Here is a 20092-nt window from a genome sequence, read left to right as displayed (position 1 = left end):
TGAAAAATGTTTAAAAGGGGATACACTTGTTTCCAAACTTGGGAATAATTTTTTTTCTGTATCTTCAGGCCCTTTTAGACAGACCCAAAACCTGAGAAGAACTCAGATTTTTTTTTTGATGTGTTAGAGCCTGAGGATGCAGCCAAGGAGGCCTGAGGATGCAGCCAAGCCCCTCCGGTAAGTTTAGAGGGAAAACAGAGGGCTGAGATGGGAGGGTGGGGTGCCATCCCACTTCTTCAAGCTCTTAGAGCCCAAAGAACTGGGATGGTAATGGTGATTGACTTCTGAGATTACAGAATTCAATCCCCACAGGCACAATACCTGAAAAGATCTGGACCTTGCAATCAAGTCCTGATATTTCCAGGTGTTTCTTTAATCTGGAGCAAACCGGGAAATCCCAGTTTACTCCAGATTAATTGGGATTAACTTGAGGCACCATTTGGATGCCACAGGTTAATCTGCAACCCATCACACGTTTTGTGGAACAGTCCTTCTAGACCTTGATTTGATCTTATACTGATTGCCGCTACAGTGTTCACTCACTTATTGCGGGGGTTACGTTCCAGGACCACCCGCAATAAATGAAAATCCGTGAAGTAGGGACACTATATTTATTTTAATATTTATACAATATTTTAGTAGTTATACACTATTTTAAGTCTTTATCAACCAATTGTGTGTTGATAAATCTCCTCCTTCACCTCCCGTTGCCGCTTGGGCTCCTTTTCTCTCCCTTTGGCTTCTCCTTCCTCCCTTCCTTAGGCTGTAAATTGTAATTTTTTATGATTTATAATAGTCTTTTAGAATTTATTGAAAAACCATGAAAGAGCGAATCCGCAAAAAGTGAACCACGAAGTAGTGAGGGAACACTGTACTCCAATTCCTTGTACTAATAGCCAAATGAATTAAACATGATAGTTTCTCATTGATTTAATAAGCAACTTTATTTGATGGCTCTGCAGATTTATTCCATAAAAGTCACAGTTATACTGCTGTCTTTGAGCAACATCTTCTTTTGAAATGACAAGGCATATCCAGGATAACACCTGATGGACAAGTGTCATTGGGTAGCCGCAGACAAAATCCACCGAGAGAGCTGCAGGTAAGGAGCATGGCTTCCACTGGGATCTCCCCTGTATAGAGAACAGAAACAACAAAGACTTTTTGAGATGTCTATTATTCTGAGCAAATATGTGTGCTGGCACTTATTTTTCCATTCCTCATGCACTTTTTGACCCCATTAATATTCTGGGAAATTCATGTCTAGAAATCCCCAATGTGTGGTCTACACCCAAATACAAAGAACCTGAAGGAGGGTTTGCATGCAAGCAGAGGCCCCATCTACACTGCCATATTATGCACTTTCTTAATGCAGCTTTTAACTGCTTTGAACTGCATCCTATGACAGTGTAGACTCATATAATGCAGTCTGATGCAGTTAAACTGCATTATGAAACTGCATTACATGACAGTATAGAGGACAGGGTAAGAAAAAAGAAAGAGTGATGGAAATATGGATTACACAACAAGAACTGCATGTTGTTTCAGCTGCATTGTACACAGGTCTGTATTACAATCATGTATGGAGGATTTGTTGCATGAGCTTCCTCCACAGAATTCTGGAAATACAGGCATGCACACACACATAACATACAACTCTAGGGATCTTCAAACGCTTAGAACAATGATTCTCAAATGTTATATTTTAGAGGAGCATAAAGATCCAGAGCTCTGGAAAAGCCTTCCAGCTCATCCTTACTTCAAGCAACAGTTGTTGCACCTACTAAAGCTGCTCTGCCAATGCAAGTCAATGTAAGCAGGTTTTTAGATAGAGTTGGTTGAAAATCATAGTTGTATGTAAGTTAGATCCTATCTCCCCTTTCTTTATTAAAAACATTTCATTCAATTCTGTAACAACTAGAAATGTGGATGACTTGGGAGAGAAAACACCACTTCCAACTTTGTATGGATAGACTTAGTATGTATGCCATAGCAATGGTTTTACAGGCTTTTTTTTGTATTTGCTGTCCTAGAAGACCTGCTAACATCACTCATTTGTAGGGTTATATGTTTTTACTAGCATTGTTGCCTAACTATCAGTCCATATGTAAGCTTGCTTTCTTCAGAGTAGGAAAGTTAAAATTCCTAAATCAGCAGACATGACCTTCATGAATTTACAGAATTCATGCTTTATGAACACATCTGCCTGTCTTTCCTTTCTTGCTCTTTTCCATATTTGAATGTCTGTGATCTCCAATACCTTCAGCTATGAATGAAGATTCCAAACGATCCTCTCAATGTGTTGTCGAAGGCTTTCATGACCGGGATCACAGGGTTGTTGCATGTCTTTCGGGCTGTGTGGCCATGTTCCAGAAGTATTCTCTCCTGACGTTTCGCCCATATCTATGGCAGGCATCCTCAGAGGTTCTGAGGTATGGATAAACTAAGTAAGGAAAGGGAAGAATATATATCTGTGTAGAGTCCAGGGTGTGGCAAGAGTCCAGGGTGATTAACTGAAACATTAATGCTGGCTTCCCAGTGACAAAGGACTCTTGCCACACCCTGGACTCTACACAGATATATATTCTTTCCTTTCCTTACTTAGTTTATCCATAGCTCACAACCTCTGAGGATGCCTGCCATAGATGTGGGCGAAACGTCAGGAGAGAATACTTCTGGAACATGGCCACACAGCCCAAAAGACATACAACAACCCTGTGATCCTCTCAATATCTTTTTTGGAACATCGCAACCCAATTTCCCCAATCACTAGCCACTCTACTTTTGTGTTTCTGGGAGTTGTGCTCAAAATAAAAAGAACTGAGCTCTACTTTCCTGCCACAAAGATGGGAAGTGGTTGTGTAGTTTGTTGGTTGATTGTAAGAGCTGGAACTCAAGAGTGTAGTTTGCCTCCAGAGTGGGCTCCAAGTTTTTCAGGAAATTGTAGTTGAAGACCATGGCCTCTGTTGGGCCCTGCTGCAGGAGACACCCTGGGGCCTGAGTGTTTGCCATCCAGCTTTTCTGCCTTCCTCAGCCTTGAACTTACCCACGAGGAGATCGCAAGGCCAGTGGCCATGCCTCATTACATCTTGGGCCACTGGCCTGTGGCGTGGGGTCTTTTCCATCGACCCTCCGCTGCCATTGCTGCTTCTGGTGCTGCCAGTGCATGGCCCTTCTGGGCCTAAGTCAGCTGGACTGCTCCTGAAAGTCCTCTCCATTTGGCTTTAGATATCAACCCAGTGTTCTTTGATTATTGTCCATTCAAGTTTTAATTGGGTTTAATTATTGTTGCCTGGTTGTTGAATGCCACTCTAAATTTCATAGTTCTAAATTTCGTGTTGTCAGAGGGTTGTTAAATTCCACCACACAAGGGGGGATCCCTGGCAACTCGGCAGCCCGCTGTGAAGCATTTGCTTGGTTCTTTGCGGACAAAATTGCTCTGATCCGCTTTGACTTTGATGCCATATTAACGGCAATCTCTGAGGATGTAACACAAGTACCTGCTTGTTCAGTTTTGATGGATTCATTTCAATTGGTTGAGCTCAAGGATGTGGACAAGATCCTTGGAGAGGTGAGACCAACCACATGCATCCTAGACCCCTGCCCATCCTGGCTGGTGAGGGAAGCTAGAGGGGGTTTGGCCGAGTGTAACATCGATCTTCATTCACTCTCATTTTGTGGAATTTTCAACTTGTAGGAGGCCAACATAATGCACTACAGGTTGAGTATCCCTTATCCAAAATCCCTGGAACCAGAAGTGTTTTTGATTTTGGGATTTTGTTTTCAGATATGTTGGAGATGTGACCCATGGCTAAATATGAAATTTACTTGTGTTTCATGTATTCCTTATAAACATAACCTGAAGATAATTCTATACAATATTTTTATATTTTCTATGTTTGTATGCATTGAATCATAGAAAACAATGTTGCCACTATCTCAACCACCCATTTGGACAATTATGGGCTTCCGCATAAGGGATGCTTATATGCTCAACCTGTATCTCAAGATCACAAGACTCACTTCCCACCATGAATGGATTTGTTCATCACTTACCTAGAAGAACCTGGAACAAGAAGAAGGTAACAGCGAAGAGACAATGAAGGATCTTCATGATGAATGTTCCTCCAGTATCCAACTATCCTTGTGAAGAGATACCTCGAGAAGAGAAAAACTTGGGTTAGAAACAAGGGTTCGCAGGAAGAATGTATTAAGCTTTTAAAGATGCAAGTGCACAAAATCCTTCCATTTCATCACATGCATGAAAATCTACTGAAATTCTACTGAGCATATATAATACTAGCTTTGCCACACGTTGCTCTGGCTTATGGGAATCCTTTGTTGGCCAGGTAGAATAGCAGTGAATAGCCTTGCAGCCTCAAAGCCTGGCCGTTTTCTGAAGTAGCTGGATCTTTTTGTTGTATGAACATAGAGGCATGGATGAGGAGTTGTGCTGCCAAGTTTAGTGTTTCTGGGATGTGTAGTTTTGTTGTTTTGTCCTAGGCCGAAATTTCATTACCCTTTTATATATATAGATGTGTGTTTTATTATGGAGTAAACAACAAAACCACTGAACCAAATCACACGAAATTTGGCCACAAAAGACATAGTCATCCAAAATATGTCTTTCAAAAACATCTTAAAGGTAAAGGTTTCCCCTGACGTTAAGTCCAGTCGTGACAGACTCTGTGGGTTGGTGCTCATCTCCATTTCTAAGCCGAAGAGCCGGCGTTGTCCATAGACACCACCAAGGTCATGTGGCTTTGAAGCCATGACACTATTTCGTCCCATTCAACCTGGCCAATGAAGGAGGCCCCTATGTAGAAAGCAGCCAGGCTTGCAAGCAGCAAGGCTATTCAGTGCTGTTCAACCTGGCCAACCAAGATTTCCCCTAGATAGAAAACCCTCAGGTTTTGAAGCCACGAGGCTACTCCATCCCATTCAACCTGCCCAAGGAAGGATGCCCCTATATAGAAAGCGGCTAGGCTTTGAAGCAGCGAGGTTATTCAGTGCAATTCAAATTGGCCAAAAAACCATTCCCCTAAAACGCACGTACCCAGCCTTCCAAGCAGCAAGCCTATTCCATTGTATTCCAGCTCACCAAACAAGGATTCACATAAGAAGAAAACGGCCAGGCTTTGAGGCTGCAAGGCTATTCACTGCTATTCCACCTGGTCAACAAATGATTCCCATAAGCCACAGCAACGCGTGGCCAGGCACAGCTAGTACTGTACAGAAGATGACAACAAAAAACCTCTCCTGAAGCCATTTACCTTGAAAACTCTTTGATGAAATGGAACAAAAATGCACACTTACACTGCTAGTATAATCTGTACAATTTTCAGACGAATGTTTATGAATTTTCTGTATTTTTATAAAATAAATGGATATAATTCTAACATAGCATGCATTAACTTGTTTGTGTATATACCTGCACAATGGCGGCAATCAGTAATGCATTGCTGGCATGAAAAGCCCTTTTGAAGCTGAATAGCATGGAAGGGGCATTGCTATTTCTCTGCCGCCATTCAAATATACACCACGATCTCTACATCCATGGGTTACACATTTTCAGATTGTATGTGGATACAGTAATTGCAAATAATAGTAAATCTTAAAAACTAAAGACTTCTGGACCAATAGTGCCATTGAGTAATACTGAAGGATCTAGAAATTGCCTAGCAAGGACATATTTGTTGGACGTGGATAAATGAAACCATGGATACTGGTTCTGTTGTACTTTCATGTTTAATGTTTTATGTTTTATGTTATGATTTTTTTAATGTATAGTGATTTAATGGTTTAATTCATATTTATCTGCTATTAATTTTAGTTAATGTTATGTGTTGCTTTTGTATTTATATTGCAGCATTGAATTTTGCCATGTTGTACACCGCTCTGAAACCCCATCAAGATGAGAATATAGAAATGCAGTAAAGAAATAAATAAGTAATAGTCACAATTAATGGTGTAAAGACCCCTGTCCATATCTTTGTGGCTCACCTGCAAAACTTAATTCAGCTCTTTAATTTGCCTTTAGATTTTATCACAAATTTTACAGTTTGGGTGTGCATGTGTGTGCCAGTGTGCATTTTGTTTTTGTGTTTTGATGTAGGTTTGTAATTAGTTACAGTGGCTAAAATGGAGCATTATATATTGTAAAATCTTGCTCCTTTGTATTATTATTGACTTTCTATTCTGCTCTCTTGAATAAAAAATACTTACATATAAACAGATTTCATCATCATATTGTGGTTTCAGTATCATAAGTGTGATTTGTATATGTTTTTTTAAAATGCAATTTATCAAAGGAAATGTTGGAAAATGGGAATCATTCATGCATAATCTTCTCCCCCTGCCGGTCTGAATTCTCTCCTATATGCTCCCACTTTGCCAGAATAAAACAAAACAAACAATATGCATTCCTTACCTTTGTGTTCAGTCAAGGACAGCGAACCAGCTGTGTGGAAAATCTCAAGGGCATGAGGATTGCTTGTCTGACTCAAAGCAAGCATTGACTGCCTCTAGCAAGTTTTGCCACATCATTTCCTGACAGAATCATGGGGGCTGTAGTTTTCCCATCCTTTTGCATTCAGACAGCAGGGCAGAAAACTGCAAAGTCAGTGATCCCATAAGGAAATGTTTTAGTGTTTCCCTTTTCCCATATCAAGTCTGATTACAGCTTGGTTGGACTGGATGGCACTTATGGTCTCTTCCAACTTTGCGATTCTATGATCTTCCTCTTTGACTAATCATTGCTCTCCTTTCCTTCACAAAGAGAGGAGATTCTGTGAAAGTGAATATTGGCAGAAGGTTGGCATGATCTATTTTGAGTTGTGAGTTCTAGTGCTTCACTAATCTGCCAACCCCAGGATTTGATAGGAAGCTGTTGCCATGGTAGTGGAAGTGACATCATAAAGCTGTTGTAGTGTAAAGTTGCATTTATGGAATCAAACATCCACAGTTTGAAAATATTCAAAGTATCCCCTCCAAAAAAAATCTTAATTTTGCGGTTTTATAAAAAGGATGCAGTTTACTACACCATTTATATAATGGGACAGGGGTGCTTTAGTGTGCATTCCTAGTTTTATAAGGTATTTAAGCTTCTCTACCACAGAGTGCTGGAGCCTCACCAAATTTCAACTGCCAAGACTTCACAGCGATGAGCCAAGGCAATTAAAATGATGTCAAACTGCATTAATTCTAAAGTGCAAGTGCTACTCTAGTCAATATTTGGCAATTAGGATCCTTACCAATGTGTTTGTTTCTTTATTCATGGCTTTCAATACCATCAGTCATGGTATACTTCTGGGCTGGCTCTCATAAATGGGTCTTGGGGGCAGTGCTCTGCAGTGGCTCTGCTCCTTTCTGGAGGATTGTATCCAGATGGTGATGCTGAGGGACACCTGCTCGGACCCCTGGCCATTGACCTGTGGGATTGTCCTGCAAGGTTCGATTTTATCCCCTATGCTTTTCAATATGTACATGAAAGTGCTGGGTGAAATCACCCAGCAGTTTCACCGGGAAGCTGGCAGAGATGAAACGTGGGAGAAGGAGACTAGAGTGGCGCTGGTGGAGAACTCGCGACATTTCTGACCGAGCACGGTCTAAAGCCGCTATTAGGGCTTATTCCGCGGTGTTGCAGGCAGCCAGGAAGGTTTTCACAACTGCCCGCATCGCGTCTGCAACAAATAGATCTTCTGAGTTGTTCCGAGTTGTTGGGGAGCTCCTCCACCCTTCTCAGGGTGGGGGGGGGGCATCTGACTCCTCAGCAACTCGGTGTAGCGAGTTCGCTCACCATTTTGCAGACAAAGTCGCTCAGATTCGTTCCGACTTGGACGCCAGTCTTGATGCATTGCCAGGTGAGGTAACCGAGGCATTTGTCTGTTCGATCTTGTGGGATTCGTTTCAGTTTGTGCAACCTGATGATGTGGACAAGATTCTTGGAGCGGTGAGGGCAACTACCTGTGCCCTAGATCCCTGTCCATCTTGGCTTTTAAAACAGGCCAGTGGTGGGTTAGTTGATTGGTTTGCGGCAATAATTAATGCCTCTTTGGGGCAGGGCAAATTTCCATCTAGCCTAAAACAAGCAGTGGCAATGCTTATTCTGAAGAAGGCCTCATTGGATCCGACCAATCCTTGTAACTACAGGCCAATCTCTAACCTACCATTCTTGGGCAAGGTCTTGGAGCAGGTGGTTGCCTCTCAGCTCCAGGGATTCTTGGAAGATACGGATTTTCTGGACCAATCGCAGTCTGGCTTCAGGCCTGGGTTCAGTACCGAGACGGCTTTGGTCGCCTTGGTGGATGACCTCCGCAGGGAGCTGGACAGGGGGAGTGTGACCCTGCTGGTTCTCTTGGACATCTCAGCGGCTTTCGATACCATCGACCATGGTATCCTTCTGGGGCAGCTCACTGGGATGGGCCTTGGGGGTACTGCACTCCAGTGGCTCCAGTCCTTTCTGGAGGGTCGTTCCCAGTTGGTGAAGCTGGGGGACACCTGCTCGGACCCCTGGCCATTGACCTGTGGGGTCCCGCAAGGTTCTATTTTGTCCCCCATGCTTTTTAACATCTACATGAAACTGCTGGGAGAGGTCATCCGGAGTTTTGGAGTACGGTGCCATCTCTACGCGGATGACACCCAACTCTACTACTCCTTTCCACCTAAATCCAAGGAAGCCCCTCGGATTCTGGACCAGTGTCTGGCCACTGTGTTGGCCTGGATGAGGGTGAACAAACTGAGACTTAATCCCGAGAAGACAGAGGTCCTCCAGGTCAGTCGTATGTCTGATCGGGGTATTGGGTGGCAACCTGTGCTTGACGGGGTCGCATTCCCCCTGAAGGCGCAGGTCCGCAGCTTGGGGGTCCTCCTGGATTCGAGGCTGACGCTTGAGGCTCAGGTGTCGGCCGTGGCCGGGAGGGCCTTTGCACAATTAAAACTTGTGCGCCAGCTGTGACCATACCTCGAGAAGTCTGATCTGACCATGGTGGTCCATGCCTTAGTTACCTCTAGACTGGACTATTGCAATGCGCTTTACGTGGGGCTGCCTTTGAAGACGGCCCGAAAATTACAACTAGTACAGCATTCGGCAGCCAGGAGCGAATTACAGGGCGCATTCAACGCCTCTGTTTAAGGAGCTCCACTGGCTGCCGTTTATTTTTCAGGCCCAATTCAAGATGCAGGTTATCACCTACAAAGCCCTAAACGGTTTGGGACCCACCTACCTTAGAGACCGCATCTTCTCCTACGAACTCGCATGTTCTCTTCGCTTGTCGGGGGAGGCCCTTCTCTTGCTCCCACCACCCTCGCAGTCGCGGTTGGTGGGGGCGAGGGAGAGGGCCTTCTCCGTCGTTGCCCCCCGGCTTTGGAACTCGCTCCCTAGATAGATCAGGCAGGCCCCTACCCTCCTCTCCTTCTGGAAGAGCTTAAAAACCTGGCTCTTTCAAAAGGCCTTTGATACTTAATTTGGTGTCGGACTGATCTATCTGCCCATTTTATAATAGCCCCATTCTCGAGGTGTTGCCAATGCTATATTGCACTTTGTCCATTTCAGCTGTGAAATTACCTTCCCCATTTTGGCCCATTTCGGCACATGTTGCACTTTGCCTGGGTTCTATGAATTAGTCTCCAGTGTTAATATTGTATGTTTTATGTTGATTTTAACGATTGTTTTTACTGTAATTGATGTTTTTATTGGATAACTGTTTTATTGCTGTGTTTTGATATTTGATTGTTTTATCGGGCAAGGCCCCATGTAAGCCGCCCCAAGTCCCTTCGGGGAGATGGGGCGGGGTATAAAAATAAAGTTGTTGTTGTTGTTATTATTATTATTATTATTATTATTATTATTATTATTATTATTAATTATTATTATATCTATTAGATCTGACAAATAGCCATGGAATAATCTGCTTCTCTGTGATTTGAGGTTTGCCAGAAAGCTAGGAAAACAATATTTAGGTAAGAGGGCTTCATTTTTTACATATACATATTCTCGCCTACTTTTCTGTTACTTTCTTGCTCTCTGGAAATATATCTGACAAATAGGTTGTTCTATTTAATGTGTTGCTGTCTTCACACAGGTTTTTTTCTTTGCCAATCACAAACGTTTTGCATAAATATACAACAACAACAACAACAATAGTCATCTTTATTTATATCCCGCCCTATCTCCTGGGGGGGACTCAGGACGGATTCCAAACATAAAAGGCAAACTTTCAATGCCCGAACACAACAATACACCCATAATAACAAAAATTGACAACCCAACATATAAAAACAAATTATGACTTAACAACTAAAATTAAATTAAAAATACAACCTGTTATATCAGATATAAAACAAAACATCAAACATTGAACAGAAGCCTTCCCAGTTCCTTGGGGGCAAATAGATTGATCAATGCTGAAGATGTCTATTGAGCTGGTTATAAACTCCTGTTCAAGTCTACATGCTTTAGACAAAACCGGACTTCAGGGAACTTTTTTCCATGTTTATTCTCCATTCTACAGAATACCAGAATGAAAGCTGAAAATTGATTTGCTATATCTGGAGGGATTTTTTTTTAAATTCAAAAATATACAGCAACAACATAGTTCAAGATGAACTAGGATGAATATAGTTCTGTATGAATAGCAGGTTTGCTTTTCTCCTGCATTCCATAACCATATTTTTAATCAGACATGTTATATCCATGCTATAGCAATATTTAAGAAACTGGTTTATTCTAGTAACCTTTTCAATCTCTATCTCCATTACCATGATTCCATTCTATGGGATCCTGGAATCTGCAGTTTAGGGAAGAGTACAGCATGATTCCCCCATTTCAAAGTGGAATATATTCCAAGACTCACTCATCTCCCATAGAAACAAAAAAATGTGGATAATAGTGGAGCCTATCTCTTGACTATATGTGAGATGGAAGTATAACATAGATTGGCACTGGAGAACCAACAAAGGCCCACTAACACTTCGAGAGGCGGGGGGAACAGTAATTTTTTTTTGGACTGTGGACAAATACAATGGTGTTTATTAAGTCCATGGAAAAAGGGATTATACTGTATTTAGAATATTCTCTGCCAGGGAACTCTAGTGCCTCAACAAACTATAAATCCCATAATTCCATAGGTTTCTTTTACGTCAGTTAAAGTGGGATCCAAATGCTTGAATAGGATAGTATGGAAGTGCCACAAGTCAGAATATCTTTTCGCCTAGTCTAGGAATGAGACTGAAGTTGTTTGACTACAAGTCCCACCATCCCCTGATATTCCTGTGCTGGCTGAAGCTGCTAGGACTTGCAGCCCACTAACATGAAGACTGTCACATGATTCTCACTTGTGATTTAGGGTAAAATTAATACAGCTTGATAGTGCTTAATACAGTAGAATAATAGAAGCTATAGTTTTACAAGGTCTTTAGCTTTTACTGCCAAAGAGTGCAGATGCCTTGCCAAACTACAAATCTCTGAATTCTGTAGTATAGAGCCATGGCAGTTAAAGTGGTGTCAAATTGCATCGATTTTGCAGTTAGCCTTTTGTACATTGTGAGGATGCACCAGGCTAATGTGTTTCCTACACTGGATTAAATGACAGTGTAGATTCAGCCTTAGGGTACATTCACAATGCAGAAGTTATGCACTTTGACACCACTTTAACTGCCATTGCTCAATACTATGGAATTATAGGAGTTATGGACACTCTTGGGCAGAGAAGGCCAAACACCTTGCAGGACTACAAGTCTCAGGGATCCATAGCATTAAGCCTGGCATTTATAATGGTGCCAAACTGAATTAATTCTACAGTGTAGATAAAGCCCCAGTTTATCTGATGTGCATCTAGTCTAACCTGTCATTCATTGCTCATACAACTCACTTTAGATAATAGATTTTTTTTTGAAGTTTGCATACTAATAGTTGCTTCCTGATTTCTAAAATCCAGAAGGCTGCTTGGTGTTAATATCATTCTTGACTTCTCCATGTGGAAAGGCACTCTTCATACATAGGCCAATAAATATTGATCTGAAAATTGTCCTTATCATGGAATGCTTTACTATAGAGGTCATTTCTTCATGTTTGGCTAGTAATGGAAAAACATAGACATCCACTCAAGGTCTTCACTAATGACTTAATACTTCTTCTTAGCTGTGGTTCCTGTTGTTGACCAGCTCACATCAACCCGTCACTCCATCATCAACATATACAATTCTGCTCTCCATGAATGTTATTGTTTTCAGATATAAGATTCTGTAGGTTTCATATCCTGCAAAATGATACGTCATTGCTCCCCCCCCCCTTCTCCATTGATATGCAGATCTGGACATTATAAGCTGATCTATATGAGGTTTTCACTAACATACAATATCTCTATTTTTGGTTTTTTTGCTTGACAATCTGTTCTAATGGCATATAGCAACTATCATAGCCTCTCCAAAGCAATGTACCACTGGCTCAACTCATTTTGCAGATTTGAATTTTTGCATGTCTCTAGGAATCTCTAACAACTCCAATGTGACTCTATGGTAAACTTCCCCCAGATGTTAATGATAGAATCATGCTGGACGACCTAGAAATTCCTAGAGAGAACATCTTTCTAGGAATCTTTGGGATCTTGAATATAATTCTATAGTTAACCTCCAGCAGATGTTGACCACAGAATTGTGCTGAAGGATCTAAAGATTCCTAGAAATATATTCTCTCAGGCAAATTAAGAAATCCACAGATGTTGTGCATCTCTGACCCCAAGAAATGTAGAGGGCTGATTGTAAATCTCACTAGTTCCATTAATAATGTGTTCTTTCTTTGTGCAAAGCCATTTTCCTCATATATAAATTATATCCTTTGTCAGGGACATCTTAGTGTGATGTAACAGACTTTCATCCAACTGCGAGTCTGAAAAGACTGAGGTTTCCTTCAGAATCTCTTGCCTACTCACCAGATGTACGAATGGGATCTTCTCATATAGCAGGTTGCTGTAACAATATCTGGAATAATCATCTGCAAAGATCAGCAAGGCTTAAAAGAGAACATGACATGTACAGTTGGGGTGTGTGAAGTGGCAGAAATTTGTTTCAGTTTAGTTTCTAATTTCATATCCCTCCCCCGTTTTATTTCAGGATGATTTGAGGAGATTCGAAGGGGGGTGTTTTGATTAGTAATTAAAAATCCGGTTTTGTTTTTGTTTCAGGAAGATTTGGTCTATTAGCTTCAATGGGGACACTTGAAAAGCTCGTATTTCTGTCATTTTTATGGCTATGAGGGTGGAATGTACCACATTTGTAGAACATCTTTTCGACTGTAAGTCTGCCAAGTTTCAGAATATTTTGCTCATCCATTGATTTTTAGGAAATTTATAAAATTTCGACAAATATAAACATCCCCTTCAATTACTCCACAGCATTATTCCTGCTAAGTTTCATAAAAATCCATTTATCTATTGATTTTTAAGAATATTTTCCACTTTAAGCATCTTGGGCGAGTTACATATCTCAGAATCAGAGGCCTGAAAATTTGAAAAATATTTTGGGATATCAGGCTGAAACTTGCCAGATGTTTAGGCCACATCTGCGACTTTAAGCCTACCAGGTTTCAGAACGTTTTGCTCATCTACAGATTTTAGGGTGTCTTTTAATTTTCTACAAATAAAATATTTTTAAAAGGACCAAAAGAAGTATCCCTCTCAATTTCTCCACAGCAAAAGAACAGGAGTAGGTCATCAGTTCTTGCAAGTTTCAGAAAGATCCACTTATCCACTGATTTTTAGGGGATTTTTTCCAATTTAAATATCTTGAACGAGACACACTCTCTTATCCTCAGAAGCTTGAAAAAAAATAATGTTTTGGGCTATCAAGGTGAAACATGCCACACTTGCTGGCCACAGTTTTAGAGTTTCAGAACATCTTGCTCATGAACTGATTTTTTTGGGAAATTTTTAAATGTTTCTCTCTTTCCTGAAAGGAGGAGTTAGCTTATAGAAGAAGGAAAAACAGATGCACCTGCTGTTCAGCAAACAGCAGCAAGGATTTTTGGAACTTGAAGTCCAAAACAACAACAGGGGAGGAGAATGGAGAGGAAAACCAGCCCTGTGATTAGCTGAAGAAGAGCATGTGATACAGCCAGTATGCTGTGCTCAGCCCTACTGCCCCCACAGATATGCTTGCTGGGAAAAAATGGTCAAGTTATAATTATGATTATGATCTTTCTTCTTCTGATTGGCTGACAAGAAAAAAAAACAGTGTGCAGTTGCCTTTGTCAATTACATCAGCCTCCTACCCCCTCCTCTTCCCCCTTCCACCCCCAGGTGATGGAGTCCATTTGGTTTTTAATATGAATTTCTGAAAATTTCATTATTGTTTTCTTTTGTTATTCAGCCATTGAGAAAACTTCCAGGGCTCGTTCTCTGACATTTTTATGTCTATCAGGATGAAACTTGCTAGACCTGTAAGACACATTGAGAACTGTAAGCTCTTCAAGTTTCAGAACATTTTGCTCAGAACATTTAGGAATTTTTAATTTTTTAAAAAAATGTTTAAAAAAAACCAAAAGAAATATTTAATTTAATTTTTCCACAGAGATAGAGCATGAGTAAGATATCATTCCTGCAAATTTTCAGAATTATCTGCTCATCCACTGATTTTAGGATTTTTTTTTCCAATTTAAGCACTTTAGGTAAAGCACACTCTCTAAACTTCAGAGGATTTTTTTAAAGAAGACTATCAGGATGAAACTTGTCTAACTTATAGAATACATTTGCCATTGTTAGCCTATCAAGTTTCAGAACATTCCACTCATCCACTGATTTTTCGGAATTTTTAAAAAGATTACAAATATTTTTTTAAAAAAAACCAAAAGAAGGAAAGTGTGTTAATGTGCAAGATGATCTTTGCTAATGTAAATTTTGGTTGCTTAGTATAAGCTTTTCTTTTTAAAAAAATCTCCTTTCTATTCTCACTCTCTCCCTTTCTTTCTCTCCCTCTCATTCTCTGCTTGGTGCACACACACACACACGTGGATGTGTGATTCCTATCTCCCATCTGAGCTGAGGGAAACATCTCTGCAAAGACCGTTTTAGTGCGTGGTGGCTACAACATGAAAATTGGAGGCTTCTCCTTCTTAAGACTCAGAGGCAGTGGACAAAACATATCACTTCTATGTTTCCAGCAAGAGTGGAGAAAGGAGGAGAAGGGGAGGCTATACTAGTGTAGAGGACAGGTTTTAGGGGCCAAATTTATAGATTTTTATTTGACCCATGGATAAGTCAACCCTGGCCCCCAATCAACTGCTTTTTCTTGAATTTGAAAATGCTGGGAGTGCTCCATAGTGGAGATAATATAATATAGGGAGTAGGTGCTTCTTAGGGATTTTTCTAAGCTCACTCTTTCACCATTCTACTCAGAGAAGGAGATGCTTCCTAATTTGATATGAGTTAAGATTACATTGACTAACTTTTCTAGACTGTATACAGTACTCATTCTAATATGTCTCAGAATTAAAAAGAAACCCACCTGGAGGTAGAAATAAAAACTTTCAGCTAGCACTTGGAAATAGCAGAAAATAACATCAGGCATGTTCTTTAGATACAGCAACAAATATGACAACTTCCATCAATCTGCCAACACATTTGCCCCATGTGGATGAACCTTCCTTTAAGATGAAGAAAAAAATGTTTCTCTTGATGGAATCATTTCAAATGAGACTGGGTAAGAATCATGGTCTTTATCTTCTGTGCATTGCTCTTTATAGAAAGTGAAGGTTCAGAGTTGTTCTTGTGTGGACTGTTCATTGTGAGAAGGATGAAAATCCAGGAGTACTTTTCAGTTGACTGCCTTCTAGGGAGAGTCCACATTCTTTCTCTTCAGTGAGTTAAACTCTATGGGGAAAGACCTTCTCTCCATTAGTCCTTTTCTATGTAAATCAGAATCTTTCATTTCATCAACTCATTCCTCATGGAATGGAGAAGTCTTAGAATATTAGGATGAGGTGAGATCCAAGGTATTTCTCATTGGTAAACTGTTTTGGACAAATACAAGCAGACCTTTGCTCTCTGCTGAATTGTTCCACTGAAGACAAATGGATTCAGAGGTTGAATTTAGATGGCAAACTGTATTTAAAAATTGACATTCATGGGGATTCATCTTCTGAGACTGTGTTCAGAAAGAGATTATAGGATTTTCTCATTACTGTGTGGCTTCTTTTAGAAATGGGCAGACCTTTCATTTCAAAGGATCCCTCCTCTTCAGGTAGGATGGGTTCAGGGCCTTCATTATCCTCAGGTTCTTAATGTGCAGGAGAAGGAGATACAGAGTCATCATCATGACCATCTCCTCCCATTGGGGAAGGGGTGCTATCTGAACCATTGACATCCCTATAGCCTTCTATAGGGGGAGAGGGAGTTTCAGGGCCATCATCATCCTCAGGGCCTAGGCTGTCTGTTGGGGAAGGGATAGTTTCAGAGAAATCATCACTCTCAAGGAATGGGCCATGTCCATACCCAGAGGTTTCTGTTAGAGAATGGGTAGTATTAGGGGCATTGTCATCGTCAAAGTCTGTGCCGTTTGTTGGGGAAGGGGTGGTTTCAGAGAGATCGTCATCCCCAGAGACTTCTGTTATGGAATGGGCCATTTCAAGATCATCGTCACCCCCAGGGACTAGGACTTCTATAGGGGAAGTGGTGGTTTCAGAGCCATTGTCACCCCCAGAGTCATCGTCACCCCCAGGGACTAGGACTTCTGAAGGGGAAGTGGTGATTTCAGAGCCATTGTCACCCCCAGAGTCATCGTCACCCCCAGGGACTAGGACTTCTGAAGGGGAAGTGGTGATTTCAGAGCCATTGTCACCCCCAGAGTCATCGTCACCCCCAGGGACTAGGACTTCTGAAGGGGAAGTGGTGATTTCAGAGCCATTGTCATCCCCAGAGTCATCGTCACCCCCAGGGACTAGGACTTCTGAAGGGGAAGTGGTGATTTCAGAGCCATTGTCATCCCCAGAGTCATCGTCACCCCCAGGGACTAGGACTTCTGAAGGGGAAGTGGTGATTTCAGAGCCATTGTCACCCCCAGAGTCATCGTCACCCCCAGGGACTAGGACTTCTGAAGGGGAAGTGGTGATTTCAGAGCCATTGTCATCCCCAGAGTCATCATCACCCCCAGGGACTAGGAGTTCTGAAGGGGAAGTGGTGATTTCAGATCCATTGTCACCCCCAGAGTCATCGTCACCCCCAGGAACTAGGGCTTCTGAAGGGGAAGTGGTGATTTCAGAGCCATTGTCATCCCCAGAGTCATCGTCACCCCCAGGGACTAGGACTTCTGAAGGGGAAGTGGTGATTTCAGATCCATTGTCACCCCCAGAGTCATCGTCACCCCCAGGAACTAGGGCTTCTGAAGGGGAAGTGGTGATTTCAGAGCCATTGTCATCCCCAGAGTCATCGTCACCCCCAGGGACTAGGGCTTCTGAAGGGGAAGTGGTGATTTCAGAGCCATTGTCATCCCCAGAGTCATCGTCACCCCCAGGGACTACGGCTTCTGAGGGGGAAGTGGTGATTTCAGAGCCATTGTCACCCCCAGAGTCATCGTCACCCCCAGGGACTAGGACTTCTGAAGGGGAAGTGGTGATTTCAGAGCCATTGTCATCCCCAGAGTCATCGTCACCCCCAGGGACTAGGGCTTCTGAAGGGGAAATGGTGATTTCAGAGCCATTGTCATCCCCAGAGTCATCGTCACCCCCAGGGACTCGGGCTTCTGAAGGGGAAGTGGTGATTTCAGAGCCATTGTCATCCCCAGAGTCATCGTCACCCCCAGGGACTAGGGCTTCTGAAGGGGAAGTGGTGATTTCAGAGCCATTGTCATCCCCAGAGTCATCGTCACCCCCAGGGACTACGGCTTCTGAAGGGGAAGTGGTGATTTCAGAGCCATTGTCATCCCCAGAGTCATCGTCACCCCCAGGGACTAGGGCTTCTGAAGGGGAAGTGGTGATTTCAGAGCCATTGTCACCCCCAGAGTCATCGTCACCCCCAGGGACTCGGGCTTCTGAAGGGGAAGTGGTGATTTCAGAGCCATTGTCATCCCCAGAGTCATCGTCACCCCCAGGGACTACGGCTTCTGAAGGGGAAGTGGTGATTTCAGAGCCATTGTCATCCCCAGAGTCATCGTCACCCCCAGGGACTAGGGCTTCTGAAGGGGAAGTGGTGATTTCAGAGCCATTGTCATCCCCAGAGTCATCGTCACCCCCAGGGACTAGGGCTTCTGAAGGGGAAGTGGTGATTTCAGAGCCATTGTCATCCCCAGAGTCATCGTCACCCCCAGGGACTAGGGCTTCTGAAGGGGAAGTGGTGATTTCAGAGCTATTGTCACCCCCAGAGTCTTCCGTTATGGAAAAGGGAGTTTCAGTGTCATCATCCCTCCCAGGGCCTGGGACTTCTATTGGGGAAGGGGGGATTTCAGAGCCATCGCCATCCTCAGAGCCTTCTGTTGAAGAAATGGTAGTTTCCGGGTTACTGTCACCTCCAGATTCTCCATTTGTGTGAAGAGCAGGATTGGGGGCATTGTCGTCGTCATCACCATCATCATCCTCACCATCATCTTTTGTAGAAGATAGAGTCTCCTGGACTTTTTCTCCAGATTCTTTGTTTAAATTTTAAATTGGGAATAAATAAAAACAGTAAATTTTTATTCACGAAAATGGTGTAGAAAATATTGAGAAAATGTAACCAAAGGAATAATAACTGCAATCACAAGGTGTCAGTTCTTCGCTACACAAAAGAGTTAAATTCTTATGGCATGTTTAAAGAAAAAAAATCTTTTGACATTTCTTCAGAAATAAATGAGAAAAAGGAAATGTTATATGCCTCCTCTATTTACATGGAGATTAATGCAATCAATTGAAGAGTTTTTGCAGTCAGCATAAGACTGAGGGTGAAGCTATTATGTAACCACATGAGTATAGATTCCTACTATGGAAGCACAACTTAGGATATCAGTTTGTTCCTGTGCATTGGGAACAGAATAAAAGGAAATTTCTCCAACTTGGTGCCCACTAGACACGATATATTTAAGCCTCCTGGTTAAGGGTAGCTATGAACTTAATAAAAATGCAAGTGATATGAATGTAGAACCTTGAAGAACATTTATCTCTGCTGAAATTATCTTCTGTATAATTGCATCCTCTTGACTCCTATCCATATATCATCATGAAGATGTTGATTTGGAGTAATGGAAGGAAGTGTTCATCATATTCACTTGTAAATCATCTAATTAACCCCTTGAACATTACACCAGTCAGTACCAAAATGGGTTAAAGTAACCCGCTTCGGCATGAGTTCTAGTCCCCACCCCCTCCCACAACCCCAGGAATTCCTTCCTGTGGTGGCTACATGAAGTCACCCAAAATCCCTGATTTATCCCCCTAAAATTTGCTAAAACAGGTTCCTGGCAGTCATGAAGCTTCTCTTCATGTCTTGGTGCAAGAAAATGATGCCTGAGGAGATGGGACGTGAGGAGGAACCCCCCCCCCCCCGTCTCCTCACACGTCATTTGGATGCATCTGATAAAAACTGGGACATGTCTCACATTTTGGGACTGTCTGGATGGGACCCCAGTGAATTAATCTCAGTTTAGAATTTTTTTCATAACTAGTTTCCATTATACTGATATCTCCAAATGTCTGGTAATTAAGAAAAAGACATTCATTTTTATGCTGTTTTCAATTCTGCCAAAGCATGTTTAATGCTTCTTTAGGGTGAGGAAACAGCTGGATCTCCATCCTTATAGATACTGCATCTATGGATTCAACCATCTATGTCTTGAAAATATTTGGTATCCACAGTATCCACTTGGAATTAAGTCTGAGAATCCCTTTGGGGAGATAGTGCGGAATAGAAATAAAGTATTTATTATTATTATTATTATTATTATTATTATTATTATTATTATTATTATTATTATTATTGTTATTATTATTATTATGTCACAGCAAACAAGATAGATATGCTAGATTTCGTATCACAAAAATCACAAGTCGAACACTTCCCAAGTGTCTAGGACTGTATGATAGGCTTGAGCAATCCATGAAAAAATTGATTCTAAACTCGTTTCAAAAGCAGGG

General features: G+C 41.8%; 1 protein-coding gene and 1 long non-coding RNA gene across 2 annotated transcripts in view; both read right to left on the bottom strand.

Moving 5' to 3' along the window:
• Nucleotides 1–925: 925 nt before the first annotated feature.
• Nucleotides 926–6850, bottom strand: LOC103280081 (uncharacterized). Its single transcript, XR_507147.3, has 3 exons — nt 6431–6850; nt 4057–4158; nt 926–1133 (listed from the first exon to the last, which is right to left on the bottom strand). It is a non-coding gene; the product is annotated as an uncharacterized LOC103280081 (long non-coding RNA).
• A 3281-nt stretch (nt 6851–10131) lies between these two features.
• Nucleotides 10132–20092, bottom strand: part of LOC103280080 (clumping factor A) — a 45768-nt gene continuing 35807 nt past the window's right edge. The window contains exon 3 of the mRNA XM_008117922.2: nt 10132–18612. Coding sequence (XP_008116129.2) covers nt 16271–18612 — 2342 coding nt within the window. The 3' untranslated portion in view covers nt 10132–16270. The remainder of the gene's footprint in view (nt 18613–20092) is intronic.

The sequence above is a fragment of the Anolis carolinensis genome, chromosome 1 (genome assembly GCF_035594765.1).
Source record: "Anolis carolinensis isolate JA03-04 chromosome 1, rAnoCar3.1.pri, whole genome shotgun sequence".
NCBI classification, from domain to species: Eukaryota; Metazoa; Chordata; class Lepidosauria; order Squamata; family Dactyloidae; genus Anolis; species Anolis carolinensis.
This window is presented reverse-complemented; position numbering and strand designations above follow the sequence as displayed.